We start from the raw sequence: 12,042 nt of genomic DNA on the forward strand, positions 1-12,042 counted from the left end.
ATTTTGTTATAGATTAGTGACAGATTAGCATAAAAGAAGTCTGAGAAGGAAGAGCAGACATTGGATGTTTTTTTTCCATGACTTTCATATGGATTCTATTGATAGTCCTAACTAAAGGAGACTCATCATTAAACAAGTTAATTATGGGACTAATCAAGAGGATTCAGGCTTTTAATGGGGATCTCTTTTCAGTCCAATACAACAAAAAGTCTTCTAATACTGTCACAGAGACTAACAACTTTCATTTGGCATATTCTTTTCTGGATGTCAGTGTATTTCACAAAATGTATGTTGTTCAGTTGGCCCTCCTTATACACGGTTATTTTATACACGGATTCAAGCATGCACGACTTGAAAATATTCAAAAAAAGTATAAATTTCAAGTATCATACCTTGGCCATCTGTCAGGGATGCTTTGATTTGGATTTCCTGCATGGCAGGGGGTTGGACTGGATGGCCCTAGTGGTCTCTTCCAACTCTACGATTCTATGATTCTATGATTATCCCATTTTATATAAGGGACACCATTTTGCTATGCCATTGTATTTAATGGGATGTGAGCATACACAAATTTTGTTATTCACGGGGGTTCCTGTTACCCCAGTGGATAACAAGGGTCCACTGTAGTAGGTTTCAGTCTAGGGAAGCTTATGCCAAATAAAATTTGTTAGTTTTTAAGGACGCACAATACTCTCTGTTGCTTTTCCAACATTTAATTGTTGTTGTTGTGTGACTTCAATTCATTTTTGACTTATGATGACCTTAAGGTGACCCTATCTTGGGGTTCCCTGGAAAGATTTTATCAGAGGGAGTTTGCCATTGCCTTCCCATGAAGCTGAGAGAATGTGACTTGCCCAAGATCACCCAGTGGGTTTCATGACAGAGCATGGAATCCACCCCTGGTTTCCAGAGTCATAGTCCAACACTCTATCCAGATTTAGCTGCAAATGCTTGGTGGTTCCTGCTGATCCCAGGCTTCCCAGGCAATTTTTTTCCCCCACCAAAGCCAGTCTGGCTCCATCCCACATCAGTTCACCCCAGTCCAGTTTCTCTACTAAAAAGCTGTACAGAAATCAGTGTGTTTTACGATTTCTTGGTTCTCAAACATTCAAGTCAATATAAATGCAGAAGACCTACTTGTGCTGTATCAGGCTAACATTTTACGTAAGGCTACCTACACTATACAGTTATAGCAGTTTGATGCCACGTTAACCATAGAATCTTGTGTTTTGTAGTTCGGTGAGGCAACAGAATTTTCTGCTAGAAAGTGTTAGTGCTGTAATTCAGGGGATTGAACTAGAAGCATTCTTTGCAGCAAAGAATGATGAGTTCTTTAGCAAAAGACAAACCTAAAATTCTATACAATTGAGCTAAGACAATTAAAGCTGTAACTCTGCAATGCACTTGCCCCCCCCCCCCCCCACTCCCCCAAATAGACATCCTGGTGCTTCAACGAACTACACAACGGGGCCAGTCAGACTACCTTATACCCCGGATCAGGAATTGATTCTTGCACGTGAAGTTCATATTGGCCCCGAATCTCTCACAAATGATGTCGAGGCATGCACAAGCGTTTCGTGGCAAATGCCCCTTAGCTCATTTGGAATTGGGGAAAAAGCCATCTCTTTTGAAAAAAAAAAAAAAACAGGTTCCGCGAATATGAACTTGCCCCCAGTCATGATTGGGTCGAGTTCAGGGGAGGGATTTGGGTTAGAGGGAGGGCAGTGGGCAGGGCATTCCCTCCCCTTCATCAAAGGACGAGGAGGAGGAGGAGGCAGGATCCGGAGGAGAGAAGGGGCCATGGAGGGCAGCATCAGAAGGAGGAGGAGGAGAAGGCAGGATTGGGGGGAGAGAAGGGGGACGTGGAGGGCAGCATTGAAAGGTAGAGGAGGAGGAGGATTGCCAAGGGAAATCGGGCTGTGGAGCCAAGAGGAAGGAGCCTCTCTCTCTTTTTATTTTTATGTTTTTGACATATGCACATGATTTTTTGGGTGACATAGAATGTGTGCTTGTGCTACTTTCATTTCCTCTTTCTCCTGGAACAGCACCTTATAAGAGGCTGCATATTTGTGTTATACGGGGATGCTACAATTAGAATGCCTGTGCTACATTTCCCTTTCATTTCCTCTTGTTCCTGGAATTATTTGTTTAAAATGCAAATGTTTCCCTTTCAATTTGGTAAACTGATACTAATTAAATGCTTTTGCTACACACAAGACACACACCGGAGGTTTTTAAATTTGACAGCATCTGTGCACCTTTCCCGTGAGTTTTTTTAAAAAGGAGGGGAGAAGCCCACATCCGCCTAGCCAATGGCTGCAAGAAACGTCACCTTTTACGAAAGTGGAACTAATTTGATTGACAGCAGAGGACCCTTCCTTTTAAACTGGGTAAAGAGCTGCAATGGCGTTCCGGGGTTAAATATCCCGATTAAGGTATTTATAGTCGGCACTTGCTTCTGGAGGCATTCGAGAGGAGGGCCCTCGATTGTACCCAGTTCCTTCTAGCGCAAACGTGCCAGTCTGAATGGGGCCAATGAAACACATATGGGTATACCAGTCTATGCAAAAATGCTGGGAAGGGACAGACTCTAACTATCTTGAGGCTGTAGGGAATGCAGTGGAGACAGCTCAGCTCAACATATATGAAGCACAAGGGTCACTGGGTTTGTGGGACCGCCTTCAGCTTTCTGACTGAGCCTTGTGGCCATTAGGCTCCAACAAGGCCTTCTTAGCCTCAGCCAAATTTCTCCACTTTAGGATGGGTTATTCCATGGGGGCCAGGGGCCAATTTCCCCCCAGCCCCTCTGAGAGTGCTCCCCAAACCAAATACAGTGGGCTGTTACTATTCACTGGGGTTTGGTTCCAGGATTTCCCATGAATACCAAAATCCATGGATGCTCAAGTTCCATTAAATACAATGACCTATTAACATGGTCTCCCCTATACATGATTGCAAAATCAAGGTTTCCTTTTTGGAATTTATATTTTTTGAATACTTTCAAGCTATGGATGGTTCAATTTGTGGATAAAGAATCAGGGAATATGCAAGGACTAGTGTATCCATTTTCTTTTACAGTTCCACTCCAAATGATGATAGAAAGTGCTTCCTCTTGCCATGTTAAGAAGGATTGCAGAGGAAAAAGAGTCATTTCGGGTAGTGCAGGGTACTAGTGTGCCTGTAGGTTGGGAGTATTTTCATGTGTTTTCACTTGTTTGGGAGCTTTCTGCATGATTTGAGGGCAAGAGCTGCCTCAAAATTGCACCATTTAAAAAAAAAAACATTGTTGGGGATTGGGAGATTTAGAGGCCACAAAAGGATAGTCCAGGAGATACATGGATTCTGCATGGCATACTGTTCCCTCTGCTCTATTCCCTGAATATTTAGTCATCCCAATCTAGGATCCTAGCCAGATGTCTCCATTCCTTTCAGTATCCCTGCCAATATCCTCCTTGTCTTTTCCACCCTCTGCTATCTTTAGGTTTCCTTGTGGTTTTAAGCCCTTCCCACTATTCTCTTGCTTATATTCTTTTGGGCAGGGGAGGGATGGAGGGGAAACAACAGAAAACCCACAGTCAGTAGCAGGCACCTTGGTGAATTTCAGAAATGTGGTTTGTTACATTACCTCGGAAAGCTTATGTGCTCTGTCGTAATTCTTGCTACACTGGAGCAGGTGAGCAGCTAAATTGCAATCTTTTCTATAGAGCTCCTGCAAAAAACAAACCAAAACAAAAATGAGACCAGAAAAAAAAGCAATACATAGAGACAGAAAGAAAAAAGTTTGGTTCAGAAGCCTGATTACAACAGCCCACAAATAAAAGTATTACAGTGGTGCCTCGGGTTACGAAATTAATTCGTTCCACGGCTAATTTCGTAACCCGAAAAACCTTCGTAACCCGAATTGCCATAGGCGCTAATGGGAAAAAAAGCCGCGGCTCTGCCGCGGCTCCATTTAAACAGCGCCAGGGTTTTTTCGTAACCCGAAAAAACCTTCGTAACCCGAAACAATAAATCCCTATGGGATTTATTCGTATCCCGAAAAATTCGTAACCTGGGTAATTCGTATCCCGAGGTACCACTGTATGTTGATATTATACCCTATCTTTTTCTAGAATATAATCTATGCTTTAGAGTCCAGTAGTCACGTGGTAGAAAGAGACTCGAAGTTGAATCTGCACTGTAGAAATAATGCAGTTTGACACAGTTTTAACCGCTGTGGCTCCATCCTATGGAATCATGGGATTTGTAGTTTGTTGTGGAACCAGAGTTCTCTGACAGAGAAGGCTAAATATCTCACAAATCTACAGATCCTACAATTCCACAGCATTGAGCAATAGCAGCTAAAGTGATGTCAAACTGCAGTATTTCTGCTGTGTAGATTCAGCTTTAGTTTAGGAACTTCATTGTCTGATGTGAAGTCGAAGGCTTTCATGGCCGGCATCCATAGATTTTTGTGGGTTTTTTGGGCTTTCCAGGTCACACACTATATATACCCAAGTCCTTTCCAGGCAAGCATTCTCTCAAGATGTCAGCCACAGATGCTGGCGAAACATCAGGAAGAAACTTTTCTAGAACATGGCTACATAGCCTGAAAAAACCACAAAAATCTATTCATTGTCTGAAATTAGGATATCATCAAGGGACCTACATAAGACTGTGGCTACCATCCTGTTAGAGACATCCACAAATGTAATTTCATCTTATGCTTGAGTATTTAATTTTTGGTCATTGTGGATAAATGCCCCCAAGACTCACTGTGTCACTCTGATATTCCCTAAAAACATTCCATTGTTGGTGGAAAGTGGAGAGGATTGGGGAAGATTCTAGTTATGTTCCCATAGCCAGACACCAGAACAATAACATCATCTATAAAGACTCAGGAGGACCTTGACAGATTTTGGTGGAAGACGTCCTAGTCTGCACCTGGCTATGAAAAGATAGCTGGATGCTTCTCCAGTTGCCATCAAAGCAAAACAGTGAGTTCTGAGGACAATGATGGAGAATATGCAGTGTGTGTGTGTGCGCGCATGTCCCATTTTAACATGGCAAGTGATGGAAAGACCAATTGTGGACCATGGTTCTAAGCAAAATAAGTGGATTATCAAAGGTTATATTGCCATTGTAACCAAGTATAATGACACACTTTTGACTTGAGTCTGCCCTTGGTCATGGCAACCTTATAATCATAGGCCTTCTAGTAATGGTATTTATTTTCATTATTTGGTGCAGTGTTACAAAACAAGCCACTAATACATGAAAGCATTATAAGCCCTTTATTCTCTTACACAACAATTTTAGTTTTCAAAATGTGAATGAAAAACAAAACAGTATATATTTCCACAGAACAACTTGTGTTTTTTAAAAACACAATAGCCTGCTTCAGAAGCTCTTATTTTCACCCAAAAGGCTTATTTGGGAAACCTGAAAACAACACTGATTGAAAGTCATTTAAACACATGATTTTCCATCATAGAAAACTTGGTTCATAGCAGTGCTCCTGAAAATTATGACCGGGCAACACTTCCATAAACAACAATGACTCATGTGGTGAAGGTAATCCAATATTTGTGAACTGGCTGCATTATTTTTTGTTGTTCATAAGCATCCATGTAGACACCCTCTATCTCTGAAGTCACCTACAGCATTAAGAAAATAGTCCAAATACATGAGAATTAACTATTCAAATGATAGGTAAATTCAAGACAGTGAATTCTGATGTCACCCATAGAATTAAGATAAGAAAATACTTCTGAATAAACTATTCAAATGAGAGGTAAATTCAAGACAGTGAAGTTCTTAACTGGCTGTCTTGAATTTAACTTCCATTTGAATAGTTCATTCAGATGTACCTGGACTATTTTCTTGATTCTGTGGGTGTTAGAGTTAGAGAGTGTCTAAAAGGATGCTTATGAACAACAAAACAATAATGCAGGATCAAAAACAGCTAATAGGAAAGACTGAAGGGCTATTCAGATGATATCTTGAGCCAGTGATTCAGTTAGCATATCTTCCAATTGTCCTGTTTTGACATTGAAGGAATAATGGAAGGAAGAGATCTTTAAGCTTCAATTTTCCAAGGACTTCCAGAAAGTAGAGAGCTTTCCAGAATAATAGATACTGTATAGAGGAGAAGGGTCAGTGTTCAGAAGGAGGGGAAGATGGGAAATTTTTCTTCTGTGAATTTCTTAACGGAACTCATCTAAGGATACAAACTCACCACCCCCAGAAGGCTTCCCACTCTCTACTAGGGATGTAATTCTTCACTGTGGGTGCATCTACACTGTAGAAGTAATGCAGTTTAATAGCACTTTAAGTGCTATAGCTCCATCCTAAAGAATACTGGGATTTGTCATTTTACAAGGTCTTTAGCCTTCTCTGCCAAAGAGTGCTGGCGCCTCACAAAACTACAGTTCCCAGGACCGTAGTTTTACATTGTAGGCACAGGCTAAGTTTCTTCCTGAAGGAAGCAATGAGTAATTTTACCAATGTTCTTGCGGTGAGACAGCCTTTGAAAAACATGCAGTTTCCGAAGTCAGTTGGGACTTACTTTGCACAAAATTCACAAATGTTTGCTTTATGCAGAAAAGAGAATTTCGGTGTAAAATATTATTTTGTACACAGAAAATGGTGTTTTCTATGCAAATCAACCATGCATGAATTTTTAGGAACCAACATTTTCTGGACAGGAAATAATACATTTTATTCTGTGCAGAAAATATTGTTTTCTGTGCAAAGCGATGATGTGTGAATATTATGCTTAGTAAGTCTTGAACTGCGAATATTCTAACCTGTCCAGGATTCTTCTTGTTAGGCTTTTGTGACACTTGAAAAAAAATGTGGTTTTGATCATTTACCTAATATTTTCAAATATTTTTCCATTTTTACTCTCTACCCCCGGGTACAGTGTGGAAGTCTAGGATGGTATGGAATTTAGCTCTGGACCCATGGAAATTACCTAGCCCTGCCTTAAAGACTAACATATACATTAAGATGATAATAATAATAATAATAATAATAATAATAATAATAATAATAGTAATTTATATCCCGCCTCTTCCGCTTTGAGGATCGAGGCGGGTAACAACAAAGTTCATACAATACACACTAATGCATGTCTTTAGGGATTATGCCATTACCTGAGGCTGAGAGAGTGTGACTTGCCCAAGGTCAATCAGTGGGTTTCATGGCTGACCAGGGAACTGAACCCTGCTCTCCAGAGTCATAGTCCAACACTCAAACCTCTTATAGACAATTCCAAAATGTGTTAGTCTTTAAGGCATCACAAGACTCTTATAGTTTTTGCTGCAGCAAAAGCCTATCGGAAGTGTAAATTAAGTTATCCTAGCCAATGTGCCAAAAATATGATAAAGAGAAATCAAGAGAAGCCTCTAGCCAAATGCTAAACATGTTCTATTTGCCCCTCAAAGGACAGATTGATGCTGTTTACTGAAATGAATATAGCCACTGGGACTCAATCCCGAATTACAACAAAAATAATTATTTTGACTTGATGTGCCTATGGTAGATGTCATCTTCTTGCCCAATGCTGTTATTTATTATTGCCACCAAGAATACCTGTAGGCTTCATCTATGCATTTAATTAGAACTGTGCTAACTTCTTGAAAATATAACTTGAGGATAATTTAACATTATCGCTTGTCCTTGGTTGTCACTAAAAAACCATTCCCTGTACAGCCTTCAACTTAGCTAGCATCATAGAAGTTCTTTATGGACTATAACTACCAGAATCCCCTACATTCCTGTGGGATTTTGAGAGCTGGAATCCCAAAAGAAACTCCTCTATCTCTAGGTAGAAGTCTTGTTTAGATTTTTGCATGTTTAGATTGGTGCATATGGTTGGATCACAAAGATGTCTCAACAGTGTGAATAATGGCAGAAATATAACAAATACTGAATGAGGAAAACAGAAAAGATAAAATACATTTCCTGATCATGGAGGGCTTTGCCCAGTATGTTAGATTTACGTAAAACGAAAAGATGGTATATTGGACATTATGCTGAGCTTCCCTTTTTAAACATTTCCTCTGAAGCAAGTCATCTTAGTTTTGATGGCATCAGCAAATTTTAGGGCTGCAACCTCATTTCAGCTTTGCAGGTTATGATTCAGATATAATGAAAACAATTTGCGGTGGAAAGATTTGTTATAAACATATTACATACAATCTATACTAGAAATATAGCAAAGTGAATGCACCCTGTATTCCTACATAACAAGAAGATTAAGCTTCTTAGAGTAGCCATTGGTGCAGAAAAGTAGAACAGTTCAAAACTTAGCAATTAATAAAATGGAAGGGCATGGCAGCTGCTGGCATTGCATTGTTTCTGATCCAGTAATCCATAATTTCATAGCTTTATTTTCGTACATGATCATGACAAATAGCCACTGTTCAAAGTACTTACATTATCTTCTGACAATTTGTCTATTGTCACCTTGGCTTCTATCAAATGGTTATTGAGGGCTATTATTTCGTGGCTTAAAGCTCTTTTTTCTTCTTCATAATGTTGACCCTGTGTACAAAAACAACTCAATCAACATTTCCCGCCTTACAAAACATACAGTTGAGTGTTGTTTTCTAAGTCAAAGGAAAATTGTATGCACTTTCATTACTTCCTTCTCTGTATTTTCCCCCATGTCTATATTCTTACTAAAAATGAAACACAACTTGGGGAATTTGAATATATGAGTTCAATCTATATCCAATATTGGGCATGTGAACATAATCTGTACAACATATATACGATCTTCATTGACTATAAAGTATATTTAGTTTTGCTTCCTTACTCTATCACCCATCCATAATGTTCAAATAAGGTACAGTTAAACCAGGCCATAGCTAAGCTTTGACCCATAAGCATATCTATATTCAGAATTTGAAAAAGTTACTTGTCTGGACTAAACCATCCACAACAGCCCACCCACCATGCCCACATAGTGTCATCCTTATTAATCTGTTATCCTGGATTAGCAGGATCATGTGCTTGCTCATATATAGGTTCTCCCATCCACGGGAAAACCTCTTTAGCTCCAATTCTACTACATAAATTGAATAAAGAAAAGTACTTTTTTGTATGCGTGTTTATGAGTGTGTAAGGCAAATATATGGGAATACCATGATAGAACAATTAGATGTGAAATTTGCTCACCTAATCCTCATCCTCAAATTATCTGAGAACATAACGAACTGAAGCATCCTAAATATCTGGATTAAGATGTTTTGAGATGTTTTGGGCATGCCCTTCTCCATGTCCCACCACCCTCACAGATAGATCTGGTGGGAACATGTGATAGGGTCTTCTCAGTGGCTGCTCTCAGGGCCTGGAAAACTCCTTTCTAGAGAGGCTAGACTGTTATCCCCCCTTTACAATATTTCCACAAGCAGGTAACACCTAGCCTTTGAGAATGGATTTTGCATGGGAAACTGGCCTCATATTATGTGCTATTTTATTTGTTGCTGTTGTTAAAATGTTTTAGCTGATTTCAAATTTTATGATGCTTTAATTGCTTTTTAAATTTTGTATGTTATGAATTTTAACTATGTTTTAACTGTTGCAAGCAGCCAAACTGGGGGAAATGTGGGATATAAATAAATATAACAGCAACAAGAAGCAGAACAGCTTCTGCAACTGAGTTCTGGGACTGCCTTCTGGGAAAGCAATAAAAGCTGAGCTACATGACTGAAAGTGTGCAAGACAACATGCCATCTCATATTGCATGGGGAGGAACTTCAGGTGCAGGTAGTCTCGCCTCTATGTCTGTATCTACATCTACATCTAATCTATCTGTATTCCTTGCATACAGAGGAGGGATCCATGGTAGCCTTCTTCATGAACTACTAGCATTCTCTGTGCAGCATATGAAAGGAAAGGGATTGATGGAGATGGAAGAGGGATCTCTTGGACCCAGCAAACCACTGGCAGGAAGTCTAACAGCTTTTCTAATCTAAAATTTTTGGTAATGCAGTTGGCTTTCTGTATCCACAGATTCTGCAGCCACTGATTCAACCAACCATGGTTCAAAATATTCATTAAAAAAAATCCCCCAATACAAACCTTGATTTTGCCATTTTATATAAGGGACACCATTTTACTACAACATTTAATATAATGGGGCTTGAGCATCCACAGATTTTGGTATCCACAGTGTGTGTGTGTGTGTGTGTGTGTGTGTAATGAAACCAAACTGCAATGGATAGCAAGGCTCACTGTAACATGAAAAGAGCAGCAATTAAAAAACATTATAAAGCATCACACATTTAAAAAAAACATTGAAATGAAAAAAGTCTAGGGCGCAGTTAAAATTCCACAAACATTAGGATCCATCCAGCTTGTATGCAGTGGTGTCATTCCTTTAGTGCAAAGTTTCTACAACTTTGCTAAAACCTAATTTATTGATTTAATTTCTAACATGCCTTTCTTCTGAACAGAACATCCTTGTGCAAATTCAGATCCAGTACACTTATTCCACCTGTCGAGAGATCTTGTAGCACCTTTGAGACTAACTAAAGAAAGAAGTTGGCAGCATTGCCACCTGTGCAACCATGAGCTGTTGTATTAATCATTCCACAATCTATCATACAAAGCTTTTCATTTCACCTTAATAGTGAACTCAGCACTCTCTAAGCTGCTTACAATCTGTAAGCCAGTTGCCCCCAACAAGCTGGGTACTCATTTTACCAACGGATGAAAGGATGAAAGGCTGTGTCAGCCTTGGAGCCCTAGGATCCAACTCAGAACCTTGTGGCTGCAATATTGGCATTTAACCACTTCACCACCAGGGCTCCTTATAGCCACCTGAAGAGCTTCAAATAATCACTGAGATCCTTCATCATGGACATTGTTATGAATGTGTAACTGCATCTCCTCTCCTGATGCAACATAATCCTCCAAACCTACCTGAAAAACCCACAAAAAGATTCCTAGGTTTGTTCTTGATTGACAAAAGAGACGTAAATCTAGAGTCACACCAGTATCTTTGTCACATGCCCTGAAATTCTATCTCAACCCTTGGGGTGTGTGGGCACTCTACATTAGGAACCCCTGCTTTGGAGTATCTAAAGTGGACGCAAAACGAACAGAAGATCCACTGAATCAACGGGAATTATAAAAGCACTGATTTACCATTCAGCAAACTGGTTCATTGGGACTACCAATCGGATTTAAGATAAGGATTTCCATTGAAAAATGCTGGCCATTTCAGTACTTTCTCTGGAGAAGGACTTCTTCCTTTGAGAAGTTGAGGCCCTCTCATTCCTCACTCCAGTGGTTCTCAACCTTCCTAATACCACAACCCTTTAATACAATTTCTCATGTTGTGGTGACTCCCAACCATAAAATTGCGGTGTCTCAGTTCCTAAGACCATCGGAAATATGTGTTTTCCGATGGTCTTAGGTGACCCCTGTGAAAGGGTCATTTGACCCCCAAAGGGGTCACAACCCACAGGTTGAAAACCACTGCCTCATTTTCATGTTGATTAAAATGACACATGAAGAATTAGCTGTAACAGGGCAACTGGTCTCTACTTCAGACTCCCAAACATCTGTCCTATGTTAACGTTAAGCAGCCTTCCTTTATTGGACTAAATACTGACAGCAATGGGAGCTATTTGTCCTGTGTGCCTTGAACAAATATCAGGGTAAATTATCTGGGTGTACAGAGCACAGGGTGATGATAAAAAGGAGATTATTAAAACTGAAAAGTGGTGAATTGCTCTTGGGTGATTTTAAAACACACCAGGGCATGCTTTCTGCTTTGTTTCCAGAATAAAGAAATCTGTCTCTCTCTCTCTCTCTCACACACACATACCACTTGGATTTGCCTTGTATACATTAGTTAAAGAGGGGCAATTATTATGATGGCAGGGTATGTTGCTCCCCTTTCCCAGCAAATTTGTATGAAGTGGGTCAAAAACCATAAGATGTTGTCTTGGCTTGACATTTTTCACACAAAAAAAGAGCCCCTGCCTGGTTTCAACTAGCAGTGCAATTCAAAGGGGAGAAGGCAAAATAATAGAAATGTAATTG

At 39.8% G+C, this 12,042-nt stretch overlaps 1 protein-coding gene across 2 annotated transcripts in view; it reads right to left on the minus strand.

Annotated features, from left to right (window-relative positions):
- The window catches only part of BEGAIN (brain enriched guanylate kinase associated), a 223,792-nt gene that overhangs the window by 4,202 nt on the left and 207,548 nt on the right, over nucleotides 1-12,042 (minus strand). For both annotated transcript variants that reach the window (XM_042438584.1, XM_042438576.1), the window contains 2 exons: nucleotides 8,422-8,529; nucleotides 3,626-3,709 (listed from right to left, as the gene is read on the minus strand). In XM_042438584.1, the coding sequence (XP_042294518.1) occupies nucleotides 3,626-3,709; nucleotides 8,422-8,529 (192 nt within the window). The remainder of the gene's footprint in view (nucleotides 1-3,625; nucleotides 3,710-8,421; nucleotides 8,530-12,042) is intronic.

Source organism: Sceloporus undulatus, chromosome 1, assembly GCF_019175285.1.
Source record: "Sceloporus undulatus isolate JIND9_A2432 ecotype Alabama chromosome 1, SceUnd_v1.1, whole genome shotgun sequence".
NCBI classification, from domain to species: Eukaryota; Metazoa; Chordata; class Lepidosauria; order Squamata; family Phrynosomatidae; genus Sceloporus; species Sceloporus undulatus.